The sequence below is a fragment of the Zosterops lateralis genome, assembly GCF_965231275.1.
Source record: "Zosterops lateralis genome assembly, chromosome: 2".
NCBI lineage: Eukaryota > Metazoa > Chordata > Aves > Passeriformes > Zosteropidae > Zosterops > Zosterops lateralis.
In genome coordinates this window covers 26,931,798-26,951,208 of record NC_139763.1, presented here as the reverse complement: position 1 = coordinate 26,951,208, position 19,411 = coordinate 26,931,798, and the positions used below count along the sequence as shown (strand labels likewise).

The window sequence follows — 19,411 nt, the reverse complement described above, 5'->3', positions numbered from 1 at the left end:
CTTTCCATGCCTGTCTTCATCTCACCTCTTCTCTCCAAGTTCTTCTTCAACAATTCCTTTTTTCTTTTTTCTTTTTTTCTTTTTTCTTTTTTCTTTTTTTCTTTTTTCTTTTTTCTTTTTTCTTTTTTCTTTTTTTATCTTTTTTCTTCTCTCTTGTCTTTTCTCTTTTCTCTTTTTTCTTCCTTCTTTGTTCTTTTTCTTTTCTTTTTTTTTAATTTAATTTTTTTATTTTATTTTCTTGCTTCTTTTTCCTTTTCCTTTCCCTTTGCATTCCCTTTTTTTTTTTCTTCTTTTCATTTTTCCTTTTACTTTCTCATTTTTCAAGAAAACCAGCAAACCACAATTGGGTTAAAAGTTGCATACCACAAACAAAACAAACAGTCGGCCTTGATGAAGGATATCCTAATGCCCCCAAGAGCAGCACAGGCAGAAATATGGAATCCTCAATCAAATAACACAGAACTGAGCTCAGAATTTGTTCCCATATTTAACCTCATTTTTACCTTAGAAGTTCAGAAAGTGAGGTCCATGTAATACCTTCTAATTTCCACTGTGTGTGATTGCCTACGTGGTGTTGGTTTCTCCTGTCTTTCTCCAGCTGCTGAACTGTGTTTTAAAAAGATAGCTAAAAATACATGAGTACTTTCCTACGCCTTTTTCCATGTAAGCCATTGCTGGGATCATCACTGGGATGTTATGTGACAGACACAGGAGCAGGTGATGCCTGTCAGTAGGAATAGCAGCCTGCATGACAATGTCTGTATGAAAAGGTTTTCCGTACTCTGCGTTACCTCTCGCACTGTTGTTTTAGCATGTTTTCTCTCGGCAGCTTCGCAAGGTGCTTTCTTGTTTGCTTTGGAGATGTGTTAAACCAAAGGCAGCAATTGTGTCAGTAGCTTTTGGTGCCAGAGAATACCAAGACTTTCTGAAAACGTTGCTTCTAGTTTAGGATGCCTCTAGCACTCCTGTAATAAATTCAGCAGTAGAGAAGAGAGAAGAACATTTTCTGCATAAGGTAGGACTTTCTCTAGTACTTTGGCTTTTCTTCTTCCTTAGAAAAAAAATAATCACCTAAATATATTAAAAGCCTTCATAATTTTTCCCACTTTACCTTCTATCCTACCTGGGCAGGAACAAGTTGTGTTTCAGAGATCAGTAAGAGAATGTCATTGAAAAAAAAAGATTGAACCTATAAAACATAATTTCTGCAGCTGTTGGGGTGAGCAGTGCCTTAGCCATCATTTCACTGAACACACTCAAAAGACCTGTGTTTTGAGTGGGCAGAGCTACTCCTGGTTGTCTTCCTTATCTAGGGGCAGGTCATTGGACTAAACAGCACCCAGAGCCAGGTAGTGATGAGATGCCCAGGGATGAAGAAGGCTATGAGATACAGCACTTTGTACACTCCAGCTCATGACCATTTCCTCAGAGCCTACCAACAGTAAGGCAGACCAATCCATTGGTCTCTGACAGCTTTTGCAGGTTGGACAGTGTTTTTCAGTTTGTTTCTTGTTTTTTGATGAGGCCTCCATAGTGTTGTTTCCTTCTGCCCATGCCACTGTCCCTGCAAAATTCAGTCCTTTGGGCTGCCAGAGTGTCTAAAATGGTGATCAGATATTTAACATGAAATTCAGGATCAGGAGACAGAGCCTTCTCTTTTCCACACCAGAGACACTATATCAGAAAATCTTACTTTTATGCTTTTATGCTTTTAGCACATGGCATGGGATGCCACCATGCCATGCTACTCAGCAGCATCTGGGCCCCTAACAGAATGGAAAGGCTGGAGTGCACTGGTGCAGGAGGGAACAGGCAGGTCTGGGAGAGAGTGCCAGCTCCTCTCCCTTCGCCTTGGCACCTCAGGTCCACTGCAGAGGTGTCTCTGGGACAGGCTGGCCAGGATAGGGTTGCACTGCTGCCCATTAGCGTGTTAGGCTGTTACCACTCTGATGCTGCCTATGCTAAGTGTCCCCAAAGAACCTATAAATAAGTAACTAAGCAGCCTGTCTTATGCATCTTAATTATCTATGTGCCAAGAAGACAGGAAACTTTTGAAGGTGGCCTTGCCTCCTCTGCAAGTCCAAGCAGTCTGTCCTCCAGACACTGAAAACCATGCAGCAGCATTTCTATAAACCAGCAGCACATTGACACACACCACACACATTAAAAAGTGTGGAAGCCAGCATCTCCAGAAGAAGAGAGGGGGGAGGAAGATAAAGTACATGTTAGGCCATTTTGCAGGGTCGAGGAGGAGCCCAATTATCTGCCTTGTTATATGGCATAGTTTACAGTGCCAGGAAGTGAATTCTGCTGGCCTGGGGTTCCCCCTGTGCATGGGGACTACCTGTCTGGATACTCCCAGTGGGATGAGAATTGACTGTCTGTAGTTGATACAGAGGTGACTATATTTCGTTGATAGATGACATAGTTTAAGAGCAGCAGGATGCAACTTGGGAAATATTAGGGATGATAACTTAGTCTGTTGAGAATGACAGTCATGCTCCCAAACATGAGAAGCCTCTTGCTTAGGCCTCCTTCCTTGAGAGGAAACCATGGTGTTTTCCAAACACCAGGTTAAAGCAGACTCGTCACTGCCTCCATTTTCTGTGATGGTCTCAGAATTCAGTGTTGTTGTACCACTGCCCTTGCACAGAGTGCTTTTCAGATTTACATGGTCATGATGGTCATTTGCAGGTGACGTCATCTTGGAAGAACTGCAGATGCCCTAAATAGGTGCCATAGCTGTTTGTTCATTTTCTGCTGCTGGCTGGTGAATATGGATCAAACACTCAACCCATGCAACATGTCTTGGTACTTCAGGCAATGCAGTATTCCCAGAAATGCTACATTTCAGATGGCATCCTGTAATAACACTCTAACATGGAAAAGGAAATTCCTGAATAGAGCTCACTTGTAGTATATTTTAACAAAGTAGTTTGAATTTTATAGCTCATATGTGATTAATTACTGTGAATATTTCTAGCAGAGAGGGTCTGATCTTCTTCCCTTCATAATCAGTAGTAGTTTGGTTATGCTGAAAGTAAGACTAGTCTGTATTTTAGTGTGACCATTTATAGCATCCAAAACAGTCCCAGAGCGAGGGGTAAGCAGAGCATCCAGTTCCACTGCTGTTCTGAGAGGTCAGAGATGACCCTAAAGCACGTTGGTTGATGGCCCAACATGTTTTTCTGAATACACCAGACACTAGTTAGAGAGGGGAGGGATGGCAAGCTTGCAGCTAAAATTTCAGCAGACTTGCTAGGAGAGGGAATGAACCTGGATATTTTTAGCCAATTATACTCTGATTTCTGGTTCTTTCTTTATTTTGAAAATTCCCATAGTTGGGATGAATGGGCTTCTTGGTGTAACATAGAAGCTTTGCCTCCCTGGCTGTGGTCAATTTGGTAAGGGAAAGGGTGGATGATGCCACCTGTGCTATGCTGAAATGTGGTTATTCCCTATCAAAACCTACGAGGTATTGTTTGTCACATTAGACATGTGCCAGTTGTCAGGCTTTTTTCTTTTATTGGCCTTTAAAAATACCTACAAAGTCATTATAAATAGACCTTCTTCCATTCAAGATGGCAAGTGCATCCCTCTGCTGAGGGATGTAATTTTCAATATGTGCACTTGAAATGCAGCCAAATGGAATCCAAATGTCACAACCCAACTGGACGGGGACCAGCCCCTCACTTTGCAAACAGCCTCCATAATATTGCAGTGGGGGGCCAGGCCTAGTTTTTTTCAGAGACCATGGGGTGCCAGCTGCTGGGACACAGCTGGGCCTTCCCCAGCCTTCCGAGCTTGACACCCTAAAACATGAGCCTCTTTGCCGCCTTTCTTCATTTTCTACATGTGGACTTAATTTAAAGAATTTTTTATTCCACTTCTGCATATAAAAATTAATCCCCTGTGGGTATGCAGGCTGCATTCTGTGCATGAAGCTATTTCACTGCACAGTGAAGTAACCTTCCAGCTTTTCATGGTGTCAGAAATCTGACACCTCTTGATTTTTCCCTCCTAGACTCATCTATTGTTATTGACTTTAAGCTCCAGCTTTTGTGCTGAGTTCAGTATTTTATTTAGTAACAGATCCACACCAGTTAAAGAATTGCCTAAATCCCCAGCTGTCCAAGGGCCTGATTCTTCAAACAAGCAAAGATCCAATATACCATCCTTCTTCCTCCAGATTAAGAGAGGTTGTAGTCAGGGGCATTGCCAGGGTTGTTGTGTGATAGCCTTCACAAAGCAAATTTAAAGAGCATAGTCCTGATGTGGGATTTGAATGCTATCAAAAAGTAAATATCAAAAAGTAAATAACAGCAACCCTGTTGTGGGTTTTTTTTTTTAATCCTGACTTCTAACCTGTACCAATAGTAAAAACCATCAGAGGCACATTTGGGCCCCTCAGCCTTGATATTTTGTTTTAATGGTTATAAACCAGAGACAGAACCATGTTTTCCTGCTAACTGCAATCTCATCATATTTATCTTTGCCTACACTTTACTTAGCAGAAAAGTACCTTCAGTGTTGCCCTCACTTTAGGACATGGTAATTCTAAATGAGGGACTAGTGGCACAGAGGAGATGCAGTGACCCTGACTAGCATTGCTTGCTTCTCTAAGTGCTTCCACTGCCCACAAAAGACAAAAGAAAGAGCTGACAGTGCTGTGTGGGACGACATGAAGCCCTGACACTCCTGCTACACCATGCCTCATGAAGCTTGTTGAGCACTTTGCATGCTTTTTAACAGGCCACTAACATCAACTCTCCTGAGAAGTTCTAAATTTAAGTGTTTTTTTTCCATTTCATGCGTAGCAGCATGCCATTAAAGCAAAGTAAGAAGGTAGTGACAGTGTTGACAACTTGAAAAGACATTTATGTTTTCTCTTGCACAGCACCAAAAGCTCACCCTTCTGTGGAGATAAGATGCTCATAGACCCTCTGGTGCTGAAGAAGAAGCTCAATAGGATGCCAACAGAGCCAGGAGCCTTTGCTGTTCTCAGCAGCCTGCTGCTATATGTCACCGAGCTCGCAGCTGGCGATCCACAGATCAGCAACAAGAGGACAAAATGGGCAGAAGGTAAAGAAAACCAGGTGAGCTCTAACCAGCCATGTCCAGATCCAGTTAGGGTTCAGTATCCAACCAGATTTCAGCTCTTGCGGTCCAGGTTTCTAAACAACAATCGTGAGCCGTACACCAAGAAGAGAAGAGAAGTTGGCAAACTGGTCATTAAGGAGAAGATGTGGGTGAGCAGGGCTGGTAACAAGCTGGAGAGAAATAGAGACAGGAAGGGAGATGGAAAAGCAGTGGAGGAGGACGCAGACACAGCACCCAGCGAGAGGGCAAGGTGGAGTAGTGGGACTGGAAAAAACACAGTGAAGAACATCCTGAAGAAATTTTTAGCTGCTGAAGAAAAAGAAGCCAAGGAGAAGTCTCCCAGCTGGAAAAAGAAGGGAGCAAACAGCAGTTTGCCAAAAATAGCCAACAAGAATTCACTCTTTTCCAAATTGAAGGAGCAGTTTGAACAAAGCACTCTCTGCTCAACTGCAGAGGTGAAAGCGTCGCTCTTGCGCAAAGGTGAGAGAAAGACTAAAATCTTCCCCAGCAGAAAAACTATTCATAAGCCTGAGGTCAGAGTTCTGCGCACGGCAGCAATGACAGCCACAAGTATAAAGAGCCCAGAGTCCCAAAATTTAGTGTGCTCCATGGTCCCAGTGCCTAGACTCAGCATGGCTACCAAAATTAACCATCCTTGGAGCTGGTCGAAAAATAATGCCACAGAGCAGCCTTTTGGTCATGGCACACTACTGAAGGAAATGAAGGAAAAGGAAGGATCCAGCAGAGACCACGGAGAGAACATAACACTGGCAAATGCAGCACAGGACAGGGAGGACAAAGAAGAGTTACTGGTGGCACCAGAGGCCATGTCAGATGCAAAGGACTGTGCTGAAGCTAAAATAGATTCCACCAAACAGAGACTCAACTTTCATCCTGTTCTAGATAACTCTTCAACTACTCATAAAAATAAAGCTCTTGGAGACTGCATTCCCCCCTTACCTGAAGGTGGTCTAGATTGTGACAGGACTAATGTGGCAGCTGGGCCTGACACATCTTCACTATTGGGAATTACAAATGCTCTGCAACATGTTAAGGAAAACAGCCCACCTTCTGACTTACCTGACTCTAGCACAGCTGAAGGATCCCATGAACAAAGTCCTCAGGATGCTAAACTAGGAGAGATTCCTGAAATATCTCTGTATGTATACGGTTCAGACGAAGATGACACAGAGCTCACAGAGCCAGGAAATGATCCTTTCTTTGCAGGCCAAAAATATTTTCCAGAGCAGAAAGTACTGGAAAACATTCTGCCATTTTACTCTCCAAAATTTTCAGCATCTTGTGAAGCTGAGCCTTCAATGGATGATCGACAGCTAACTGTCCTAATACCAGCTTCTGGCACAAAGCCACCAATAGAGGTACTGGATTTAAGAGGCAAATGTTCTAAGGAAGCCAAAAAAGAAGCAACATTTCACAGTGAAGACAAAATGTCTTCTAGCAGAAATTATAGTGATGTCCCAAATATAGAGGAGGAGGAGGAGAATAAGGCACCCAACAGCCAAATGCATAATGAATTAAAAACCATGCAGCCTCAGCCTCCCCCAATGAATTTTAGCTCACAAAATAACTTTAATGTTTCCAATGGGGACATGCCAGTTCCAGATGCAAATCAGAACAAACCTACACTCTCCTCAAATAAGAGGCTGGAGCCAAAGCCTGGTGCTGCAGAAGAAGAGTACACCTCTTCTCCTCTGGAGAAGACACAAAGCCCTTTGCCAGGTGACTTTGTGAAGCACAGTTCCTATATTGCAGAAGAAGATTTTGGGAAGGACAAATTATCTTCATTAAATGAAGTGATGAATCACTCAAACAATCAGGCCCTGCAAAGGAGTTCCTTAACTGACCTGGAGACCTGCCACGAGCCATCTGAATCTTTCATCGAGCATGAAGAGGACACTGCAGATAAGATGCCCTGGCCTGACTCTGAGGCATGGCAGTCACCCTTGTCAACCCCATTACCAATATCAATGAGTGGGATTGCAGGACAAAGTATCCATCACACTCTTGGAAATCCTCCAGCACTTCAACCTATTGATCTGGTGGGACAGGGAGCTGGTGCTGTGGAACATGAGTATGACAGCCATGGCTATGAGAAGCATCCACACCCCCCTTCAGATGAGTTGACAGATCAAGGGAATGACACAATGGGGGAGAAGAAAACTATGTGTGATTTAAAGAACCAAGCATTATTCCCAGATCATGCAACAGAAGATGAAAACTCTGCAGATGAAGAGACAAATATATGTCATAAACTTGAGAACTGTCTTTCACATTCGACCACAAAGCCAGGAAAACATGAAAATAAAACCACACTAGCAGGAAATCCCCTATTACCCTTGGTGAAGAGGCAAACACCAATATTAGATGATACCAAAAAGCAAGGATGTGATGTGCTAGAAGAGAGCCCGATTCCTCCATCAACTGAATTGGTCTCAGACCAAAAGAAGGATCCAAAAAGTAGAAATAAAATATCTGAACACACAAGGGATAAGCTCTTCTCCTCAGATGATGACATGAAACATGAAAGTGATAGGATGGAGACAGAGGAGAAAGAAGAGAGAAATGTCTTGCATAAATTTGAGCAGGAACAAGTATTCACACCAAATGATACTGTGGACCATGATAATGACTCTTCAAAGGAGAATGATGCTCATAGTCTTCAAACATCCCAGTTACCTTCATCAGAGCATGATAGCAACATTCAAGGAGTGAAAAATACAGGACAGAGTTTGGAGCATCAAGCATCTCCAAGAGATTTTGTGAAACACAAACATGATATGACAGGAGATGAAAACATCTATTGCAATAATAAAAAAACCAACCTGGACTCATCAGATGAACCAATGAAACATACAAATGACCGTGAAGGGCTAGAAAACATCAAGTTAGACTTCAACAATTATTCAGTGCCACCAAGAAATACAGCAAGGCAGGAAAATAAGATGGCTGATGAGGACAATACCACTCTAGACACACAGAAACAAATGTCACCAGGTGACCCTGTAAAGCCTGAAACAAAGCCAGACAAAAAAGAGATTAAACATACCTCTGAGAAGTTCCAGTTACCTTCTTCAAACAAAGTGCCAAATTCTCAAGACAGAAGCTCTTTAGGAGAGAGGAAGCAAAAGATACCAGCAGCGGAAGACACTGGATCACCTGAAACAGAGGTAGTAAAAGAAGATATTGAGCAGCAGTTTTCTGGGAAGCACCAGCTACCTCCATCAAGAAAATCAGAAATGTATGAGGAAAATATTCCAGGAGACAAACAACAAATGAGTTTTGAAGATTTTCTGACACCTGATACAAATACTGCAAAAGAGAAAGACAAACTTCTAAGTTCCAGGAAGTATCCATCAGTACCACCAGAAACATTGGTTAAGCCTCAAGAAAAACTTACTCCAGAACAAAAGCAAAAAACACCAGAGTCTTCAGATTTTAAGAAGCCAGGTACTAAATCTGTAAAAGAAAAGGATGGAGATCCAAATTCTGAGAAGCTGCCTTCTTCAAAAGAAGTGCCAAACCCTCAGGAAAAAAGTGCTTCAGGAGAGAGGAAGAAAAAGACACCAGCAGGAGAGGACACCAGGTCACCTGAAGAAAAGGCTATGAAAGAGAGAGATAAATTCCAGGGTTCTGGGAACCATCCATTACCTCCTTCAAGTAAATTACTGAAGCCTGAGAAAAATACTCCAGGAGGAGAAAAACCACAAACTGTATCTGAAAGTTTTACAAAGCCTGATGCAAGTGCTGTAAAAGATAAAAGCAAAGATCCAGCTTCTGGGATGTGCCAGTCCCCATGCTCAAATTTGCCCGTGAAGTATCAAGAAAATAATGACACAGCCAAAAAGGAGCATTTGCCACCACTACATGATGAAAAACCCACATATAAAACTGGTAGTCCAGAAAGGAAGAGTGAAGCTGAGAGAAGAGAGAAATACCAGCTAGGCTCTTCAGCTCAGTCAGAGAGGGAGAGCAATGATGGCCCAGGAGGGGAGGGCCCTGTGAGTGATTTCAGAAGCTATCAAGCTCCATTGCCAAGCAATGGCATAAACTGTAAAAGCAGTGCCGTCCCAAAAGAGACCAGTTTGTCTAATGCAGAGAAATCCCCCAAATCATCCTCATCATTACATGTTGCATCAAAAGATGAGGTAAATCCTACTGGAAACAGAGAAAAACAGCCTGGATTTAAGAAGTACAAAGCACTCTCGTCAAAGACTTTGGTAAGGCATGAGAAAGATGATGCTGAAAGGGAGGAGAGCAGGCAGGCAGCTGGCAAATCAAGTAAGAACAAAGCAGAGCTGGAGGACTGCTCTAAAGCAACGCCATTCTCCAAATACACAGTGGAAAGCTACGGTGAAGGATCCTTAGATTCAGCTTTCAAGCCATTGATCATTAGAGTAACTGACACATTTAAACATCACAGCTAAAAATTACGGCTATAGCTTAGGCAAGAACTTACAACAGATCATGCTACCAATTCACTTGATCTTTCTTTTCTCCTTTTTTCTCCAGGGCATTATATTATCATTTTTTAATCACAAGGAGATTGATGTGCATCTGTCAGAGCTAGGGTTTTTTTCTGTCTTAAACATTAGCCTGAAGACATGAATTAAATTAATCACTGCAAGTGAATTAGCTAATCACTGAATTAATCATCAGTTTATAAATTAAATATGAGAAGGGCTTTGAGATCATCGTGAATTCAGCCCTGCTTCAAATTCTCCTTGCTAACTAATGGGCTTTGTTTGTAACAAAGACAACTGTTCAGGCTGGACTCTATTTCTATTTACTTGTTCCAATGAAACTCTGCTAGTACTTTTTCCAGAAATAGTGGTAGGCAGTGTGGCTTTAATTATGTCAAAAAGCACTTGTTCTAAGCTCTGCCTTTTCACAGATTAGCAGGAACTGTTGATCTATTGCTGCACTGAATGACACTGTTAGCAGTAGTGAGGGAAGGAGGGGAATGCTTCATTTATCTGCAGAAAAATCCTCAAAGGACATTGATGCTACAAGGGGATTTACCACAAATGCAAATGGTCAGCCTCATTAATATTAATACTATAAAAATTGTGATTGAACCTCCTCTGAAGCTATTTGCACTTTGGCCACACACACTGTATGCATTATTGTTGTAAAGGTACACCATTTCAAGGGGTCCTTAATTACTGAAAATGAATATGCAACAAGTGTAAGAGCTCAAAAAAGCTCAACACTGAAAGGCCATGAGGACAAGGTAAGCCAGAGGCTCTCAACACTTGACATAGCAATTCAGCTTTTCCTGGGACATCTGTCCCATTCCAAATGCTGGGGCACACAGACATGAGGCAGGTGCCTCAGCTCACATTTAAAGTCTTAGGGAGTTTTTATTTTACAATGCAGTGTGAAACAGAGCAGTAAAAAGCAGCTAGTGTTGCTGAATCCTACTAACAGGGTACGAATTTTTGTGTTTACAATAATAGCATCTTCTGCAAAAGGTTTGTGTGTGGTGAACATTGTTTTGGAGAAATGAGGGCAGGGTTGCTGCCTGGGGTGTCTTAGTAAAGCTGTGACAGAACATCTCACAGTGCCAATTTTCCCGTACACGAGTTTAGCTTAGCATTGTAACTGCACATTCAAATTAAAACTTACTGTGGAGGAACCCTAAAGGCATATCCTGAGGACTCAACTTCAGGAGGAGAGAGGGTTCATACAAACAAGGCCCTGCTTCCCTGTGACAGTGAATCCCCTTCCATTTTGATGATGCGCTCCATAACCACACTCTGCAGCTGAGGGCTAGCTGTTCCTTAAGCCCAGGTTGACAGAATGCCTCTACCCACTGCCATCAAGACTGAGGACAAGGACAGGCTGGCAGCAAGCTGAGATCAAACCCATTTGCCAGCACAATGCACACAAGTCACACATGTGACAACTGGGCTGGCCCAGTCCGGGACATTGCTGGGAGGAAGTGGGAATGTGAACATCGTGTCTCCTGACCACTGAAGAGCTTAAACTTTGAGTTCTTTTTCCTTCCCAACCTGCCAAGAATTAGGCTTTCTGGCATGTAGAGGGTCACGAAATGAAAATTTTATTTGTATATCACACCAGTCCTCAGAAACTAAAATAGATTTTATTGGAGATACAACACTGCCCTTACATACAGGGGTTTACTTTGCCCACAAAATTTTACAAGCTGGCAACTATAAAGGCCACTTTGTGCTAAATAAAAAGCATAATTTACTTTTTATTGTCCATTATTTCATTTCACATTTGAGAAAACAAATGTGAAATGAAACAGCATAGAGCACTTGCAGCAGACTTGCATAATAAATTCTCTATTAGCTGGCTTCTTCTGCCTGCACAGGAAAATCACAGAATCATAGAATTGCTGTGGTTGGGAAAGATTGCTAAGACTATTGTGTCCACCCATTACCCAGCACCACCAAGACCACCACTAAACCATGTCCCTAAGCATCACGTATTTTGAACACTTCCAGGGAAGGTGGCTCCATCATTTCCCTGGGCAGCCTGTGCCAATGCCTGACACTCATTTTGGTGAAGAAAGTTTTTCTAATATCCAATCTAAACCTCTTCCAGCACAGCTTAAGACCATCTCTTCTTGTTTACTGCTTGTTACCTGGGAGAAGAGACCAACACAAACCTCACTATAACCTCCTTTCAAGTAGTTGTAGAAAGTGATGAGGCCCCTCCTCAGTTTCCTTTTCTCCAGGCTGAACACCCTCAAAAGGTCCTCATCAGACTTATGCTCCAGACCCTTCACCAGCTCCATTGCTCTTCTCTGGACATGTTCCAGCCCCACAATGTCCTTCTTGTAGCAAGAAGCCCAAAAGTGAGCACAGGAGGCCACTGGTGTGGCCTCACCAGTGCTGAGTACAGGGGGACAATCCCTGCCCTGCTCCTGCTGGCCACACTATTGCTGACCCAGGCCAGGATGCCATTGGCTCTCTTGGGCACCTGGGCACACTGGCCCATGTTCAGCCCCAGGTCCTTTTTTTCCAGAGGCACCTTTACAGCCTCTCTGTCCTGTAGTGCTGCCTCACAGCCCTCTGTGACCCAAAGGCAGCACCCAGCACTTTGCCTTGATGAACCTCACACCACTGATCTCAGCCCATCGATCCAGCCTGTCCAGATCCCTCTGCAGAGTCTTCCTGCCCTCCAGCAGATCAACACTCCCGCCCAGCTTGGCAGGGCCTGTGAACTGACTGACAGCAGGCTCAATCCCCTCATCCAGACCATTGATAAAGGTATTAAACAGGACTGGACCCAGTACTGAGCCCTGGGGAACATCACAGGTGACCAGACACAAGATGGATGCAACTCCATTCACTCTCACCCTCTGGGCCTGGCCATCTATGTGGTTTTTTACCCAGCAAACAGTTCACCCATCCTAGCCACAAGCAGTAAATTCCTCCAGGTCAATGCTATGGAAAACAGTGTCAAAGGCTTTATTAAGGTCCAGTTAGACAACACACACAGCCTTTCCTTTATCCACTAGACAGGTCATCTTCTCATAAAGGGAGTTTTAATTAATCTTATTAGAATTTAATTATTCTAACTAGAAGCCATCTCAATTATTCTTTTGCTAACCTTTTAAAAGAAATTGGGGGGGACATTACCCCTTATCCGCACCTGGAAATATTACTACTCTGAAACAAATTGAAGTTCTTATCCTTGCCAGAAAGTTAGACAAATGTTAAGGAGGTGCTTCCCAGCAGAGCTTGTCCTTGGGCACCAGGAGGCCCTTAAGTCTTCCAGTTTACACCTGCCTTCTTTGCTTTTCTCAATAGAGATGCAACATTAGCAGACTAAGATGCATTACCCTGTGCTTAGGGTAAGCCAGGCAAAGTCATCTTGTGGGGGTCAACTTCTAGGTTGTTGCATGCCTTAATCTCTGCTGATAAAATAAAACAGCCATCCAAGTCAAATGACCCTCCCCAAAGTACACTTAAAACCTGACATAGACTTGCATGAAATGCATCCTTATAGGTAAAGCCTCACTTAAGGAAATTACTTCATTCTGGGAGTCAACACATTTAATTCTTCAGGAAAGAAGAGAGCAAGGCCATAAAAATTCCAGTGGTGATGGAGCAATAGAAAACTGGTGTGCCTTGCAGTAAACAAGTCACTCCAGACCACGTGGGCAGGAAATTTAGCACTGGTGATAGGCAAAGAAATGCCAGAAATTGGTATTTCATAAAGAAAAAGAGTCTGAGGAGTTATTAATCTATGCAAATGGAGCCAGGTGTGCAAATGGCCAGGCTCGAACTCTGATGAGACCCTTTGTGACACAACAGAAAACAGTTCTATTCCCAGTCTCCAGTAGTCCTTCTCAAATTTTTTACCCCCAGGAGCAGAAGCCTTCTCCCCTGCTATCCTTTAGGCACATCTCCCACTCCATGACAGGAGAGGTGGTGAATGGAGCCCTCCCAGCTGCTGTTTCAGTTTGTCTGACCTAATAACAGAAACTTTTGAGGCATCTGCCAGCAGATCTCTTTGTGTTTTTGGTTCTGGACAATGGGTGTAATTTTGTGCAGTTCTGTTCCTTTCCCGTACTACAGCCCTCTGTTTTACTAATACACAGTTCTCAAGGCAAGCATCTCTCAAGGTCACAGGAGGAATTAGATCCTCAGCCTATACTAAATGTAGCAGGATTTTTTTTAGTAATGATTCCTTAAAGCCCTGCCTTAGCTACAGACACAGATACACAATCACAACCAGGGAACAGAGAATATTAAAAAACCCCAAACCCAGGTAGACAAGGTTTTTCAAGGTTCCACCTCTATGGTGACATATTTTGAAATTTCATATTCTTATGGAATTAGACTCTAATGGAAAGAGATTTTATTTAAGGAGACCGGGAAAAATTACAGTTATTGCCTCAAGCATAGTCCATCGCTTTGGAGTCTCCAAAGTGAAGCTTTCCTGAAGTTTTTGAAACCCTGAATAAAAGAGGCATTTAAGGGGAGTCCAAGCTCTGAGCTGGAGCTGGGGTACCTGAAGTGTCCCATCTGCAGAAGCAGGTCTCAGGGGGCTTGGTAGTTAGTTCTGCATAGAGATTGAGGCCACAGAGAAGCCAGGCAGGCTCCCAGTACCAGCCATCAGTTAAGTTCTTCAGGCTTTTTATGTCCTCTCTAATTAGGCCATAGTCAAATCTCCCCTAGCCCTTCTTCTTGATAGCACACCTGGCAGATGGGCTTAGTAATACAGAAATCCCAAAAGGATTGGTTTGGGATGATTTAGATAGTCAAGCTTGGACCTGGCACATCGGTGTGATAGTACAGTCCCCTTCACAGTGCTGGACAAGTGCCCACCATCTCCAGCAGCCCCACTCACCTCCCACATTTCTGACTGAAGGACAAACCTCTGCCTCTCCAGGTCCCCAAATTCAGAACAAGTTCAGCTGCCCTCTGGAGGTGCCTCTCTCCCTCCATCTCCTGCAGCAATGCAGTCCTTGCTTAAGGTGCTTGGGGCTAACTGGGACAAACCCAGGCCTCAGAATCCCAGCTTTGCAAAGAGACCATCACTTTCTCCAAAGGTTTCGTGAAGTGAAAGTGATGCTTATATTTCTGGGACTTCAGCTGTTTGGAGAGCTCAGAGGGCCATAGGAGAGCTCCCTCTCCCTCCAGTTCAGAAAGGGCTGTTCAGCCATGCTGGATGAATATTGTCTCTAAATAACAGAGCTCCTCGTTGATTTTTTTTTTTAATTTTTCAAATTTAAAAAGGGCACATAAAGCATAGCTATTCCCAGAAAAAGAAGCCCAAACCCTGTGAAGGTCTACCCCATGGAAGAACAGTGCTATGTCATGAGCCATGACCAGTCCACTGCAGTTTCAGGGAATATGTCACTGCTTTTACCCAGACATTGAAACCAGGAAAAAATGGTTGTCCTGGTAGTGTTGTCTGATTCCAAATTGCTCAAATGAAATGAAAAGGAAGTTAATGAGTGCACTCTTTTGACTATGAACTGTATAACTTAGTAATTGATCAGCATCTTCTACAGTTGGATAACCTCTAACACATCACACATGACAAAAAAGATAAAACCCATGACCTTAAGGTGTACCATTTGACTCAGGTTTCCTCCTTTGTACTATTTTGGATGTCAATGGAGCTGATAAAAGAAGAAAGCACTGAAGACAACAGAAGAGACCTCATATCCCAACACACGGGACTATTCAGCATCTGTCCCAGGCACAAGATGCTGCAGATGAAATCTGGGCTGCTGACAGTAGAAATGCCCCACCTAACGGTTGAATTTGGAAAGCAGGATGCAGGCAAGCGGCGGTGAAAGCGGAGGAAAAATAGTGCCAGGAGTAGTAGGAAAAATTAGGGAAATATTTCTTCTCATATTCCTGGTCCACTATGGATACCATCCAAAAGAAGTTTATCTGGTTGATCAGAGAATCCTGACAAGTAATATCTGGGATCCTTACAGATTTTGGGGCAGGGGGTTTCTCTGGAACACTAAAGTAAATCTGTTACCTGAGAAATGAGCACAGGGATATGCATTGTCAGCAAAACAGTTTTAACTATTGCACTCACAATGTGGTTTCCAAAATGTATTAGGTTCTGTGAGCTTTATTTCTCCTTTTCATTTCCATAAACATTCTTTTATAGAATTGAAGCATTTTTCACTCCTTGATGAGAATTTAGGAAAAATAGGGGGGAGAAAAGTTTGCTAGGTATCTACTTTCCTGCCAACTAAAAGACTTTTTGTATACTGAATAACCAAAGAATCAGCAGGTCAGTATTTTCCTCTTATGACCTGAAGGACCTGAAACAGTTTAGGGAATTGCTACGCATCTCCTGTTACTGCACTTGGTAGCAACCTCGATATGTCCTCAGTTGTAGGGTGCAAAAACAACTGTGGAAAGTGGTGGGATTTTCATTTGGCAAGGAAGCACTAAAGCAGGCTCTCAATGGTGTTTGTCATGCAACAGCAAAAATGTACTGCCAGAGGGAAAAATCACTGGGAAATAAAAACATAAAAATCTATAATGCACTGAACTGATTATCCTCAAAAAAAAAAAACACCAAATAGCTGGCATGGGCGCTCTTTTAAAAAATTGATAGTGACCCCAAATATCCAAAAAGGGGCAGCTTATCACAGATCTGATTTTTGGGAAAAGTGCTCAGCATTTGCTCTCTGAAAATCAAGATTCTTTCATAAGATACCTCGTATTAGGCAACCAAAGTCCCTTCTAAACAAAGTGCCCCAGATTCTGGAAGTACAGGAGAGTTTCATAGGCACCTGCTTGCCTCTGCACCTACAAAAGAAAAGCATGTAAGCAAAAGAATTGGTGTGCAGGGATGGCCAGCTCCCTGCAGCCCTGTAGGTGAATGCAGCCACATTTGCTTTTTCCACAAAGAATTTCAGCTACTTTCTGCAGGCTGCACACCATTTTGACCTGCACAACACCATTTGCTCCAGTTGCTGGCTGAGATGCAGTCTAAATAGTAGGTGAGTCCTTCCCATCACTGTATTTCCCAAGACTTCTGGAAGGAATCAAAGAAAGAAGCCTTTTGGACACTTTAGAGCCAATCCATCCTTCTCAAGAAACAACTGTGAAGTCAAAATACACCACCAGAGTGAAATCCTTGTGCCCTCTTGGGATTCATACCAATACAATGGACTATCAAAAGGCAGCTGTGGATTGCTAACCCAGTTACTGAGATCTTTCATTCTTCTCAGGAATGGGAACAGAGCAGACTGCAGTGATCCAAACACCCAAATAAGGTCCCACCAAATGTATCTCAGCTTTAACTCTCTCCAAGCTCCAGGACACTTATTGCAGAAGACCAGAAATCCCCAAAAGACATTTTCTTTATTAACTCATTTAAATTACACACATCATGTGACAAGACAGTCTGTACCATTGTCATGCCATAGAGATTTCTCAATAAAACTATTTTTCTCCTCAGAGGGCTCCTGATTTCTACCACTGAGTCTTATTTGTGTGTTGAGATTAAAATGGTATAAGCATATGAAACAACAACCTTGTATTCATTCTGTCATTTTCAGGGAAGGAGCATGAGATATAAAGACAAACAGCACCTGTAAATATCTTATCAGTATACAAACTGTTTTCCTTATGTCCAAGAGAGCTGACACATGCCACGTTTCATGTGACAGCTGGGAACAGGTAGAAAATATGGAACATTAATTACACAAGTGGAATGGCTTTGAAAAGAACTCAGTAAAGTACATTTTCTGCAGCTTCTTCCCTGCTGCCTTTTCCCTGCTGGCTCCTCAGACATGGGCAATGGGAAAACTGTGTGTCAGGGAGGTGGCTCTGACACTGAAACAGGAGCAGTAACAGGCTAAGGACCAGGTTGGTTGGACCAACTTCCTCCTGTGCTGCCCATAGAGGGGGGTGGCTGGCCAGGGCTGCACGGCCTGACGTGACTGCCTGCCTTGCCTTTGCTTGCTGAGGGCAGTTTTAAATTCACACCTGAAACAAACCCAGTGCTGTGGCAGGGCTGGATCAGGTTTGGCTATCTGTGGTTCAGGCTGGCAGAAGAGGTCAGTAATCTGGTGACCAAATCAGTGTGTTAGAACTGTGGAAAGGCCTCAGGCAGCTACTCCTTCGCATATAACCTTTGAGGAAAACAGCTTTTACTGTTGAGATTGCCAGATGCTGTCCTCCCCAGAACAGCAAAACTGAACCTTTAAACATGGACATACAGTTACCCACTGAGTAGTGGGTAAAGCCCACTACTAAAACTACTACTGAGCTAAAGCCAGTGTGACCAGCAAGCATTCCCTCCCTGTCTGCTGTTCAGCCAGAGCATTTGGGCAAACCTGGGTCTAGTCTGTGAGGACCCATCAAACAAACCCTGGGGAGACCCCCAAAACTCCTCCGATCCTGTGTTCTGCTCCCACAAATGCCAGTGAAGGGAAGAGAAGGATTTTTCTGAGGGTTCACCCTGCCCCATCTGAAGATATTTTGGAGGAGCCAAGCTCAGTTCTCTTCTTTCTTGTCACAAACTGTCTGTGAAATCATCAGTAATTAATCCATTCATGCATCCTGCCTGCAAACAGAAGATGTACTTCACAGGCTGCAGGGAGCTGAGGTGACAGCTGTGGGCAGGCTCCAGCAGTCACCCAGCCTGGAGCCACTGTCTGGATGTTAACAGCACAGGGGAACCAGGACCATTCACCATCATGCATCTGATTCCTTTCCCAAAAGCCCCACCACTGATCTTCACCTCCTCTTCATCTTCTCCAGTGCTATTTCTCCAGGAGGCACACATAGGTGACACTGAGTGGGACCTATGGGACCTAAGTGTGGTGGAGAATGAACAGAGCCCATGTGAGCACACAGGTCATCAGAGCAACCCCCTAAAAAGGCAGCAGGTTTTCAGCTTTAGGTTTAGCTGAGTTACAACTCCCCTGTTTTTTACCCAAACCAATGCCAGCAGTTGCTCAGGGACTTCTGTGTCCTTTGGTGTTTTTTTCTTCACAGACTATACAACCCACATTTGAAAAAATTACAAAGAGTGTGTGTAAACTGTGTGGAAACACAATTTCCAGAAAGAGCATGTGTTCAGTATGAAGCTGAATTCACTAAGAATTAAAAGAAAAGTCTTGTGTAAGTACCCCATGAAACCAAACACTTAAGCCCAATGGAGTCCTAAGAAAATATCATGAAAATACAGTTAAGTCTTGATTTTGCTGCCCCTTCCCCCTTTCTCCCCAGTGCTTTCTGATGTCAAGAGAATCTGCCTTGGTCTATGCTTTGCTTCTCCCCCTGTGTAAGGGGAATGAATGACTCTTCCCCTCACTATGTCTCTATACACTTAAGTCCTTTGGGTCATGGCAGTCTGCAACAAGCATATGTATGCAGATGTACTGCCCTTCTGACTGCAACCAAGAGCTCACCTGATGTTTCCAGGCAATGTGAAAACTCAGTCTGAATACTATTTTCTATTAACTTCAGTCCCCTGTTTCAGAATTCACCTGGAAGCAGATACATGGCAGAGGTACAACCTCTGGGTGCTTCCCTTTCAAACAAGCTAACACTGAGGCTTAGTTTTGCATTAAAAATTTGGTTCAGTCTTCTTTAAATTTTTTTTTTTTTTTTTAATAAGTGGACACTGGTCTCAAATGTATACCACCAGTGCCCAACTCTAGATAAACAGAAATTGAAAAATCTGGTCCTTCTTTATGCTTTCTTCTTTAGAAATCCAGGTTTAAATGAAAAATCATCTCAGTTTAGAGATAGTTTTTATTCAAAATGGGGGGAAACTTCAGTTTCCTCTCGCCTTTTTTGAGGGATGAATGGAAGTATTATTA

At 43.1% G+C, this 19,411-nt stretch overlaps 1 protein-coding gene across 1 annotated transcript; it reads left to right on the top strand.

The window, feature by feature from the left end:
• Positions 1–2,700: 2,700 nt before the first annotated feature.
• LOC310923962 (uncharacterized protein) lies at positions 2,701–15,306 on the top strand. The gene is made up of 2 exons (XM_083884893.1): positions 2,701–2,811; positions 4,898–15,306. Exons 1-2 carry the CDS (start codon positions 2,777–2,779, stop codon positions 9,543–9,545), a joined length of 4,683 nt encoding a protein of 1,560 aa, XP_083741019.1. The 5' UTR covers positions 2,701–2,776; the 3' UTR covers positions 9,546–15,306.
• Positions 15,307–19,411: the final 4,105 nt, after the last annotated feature.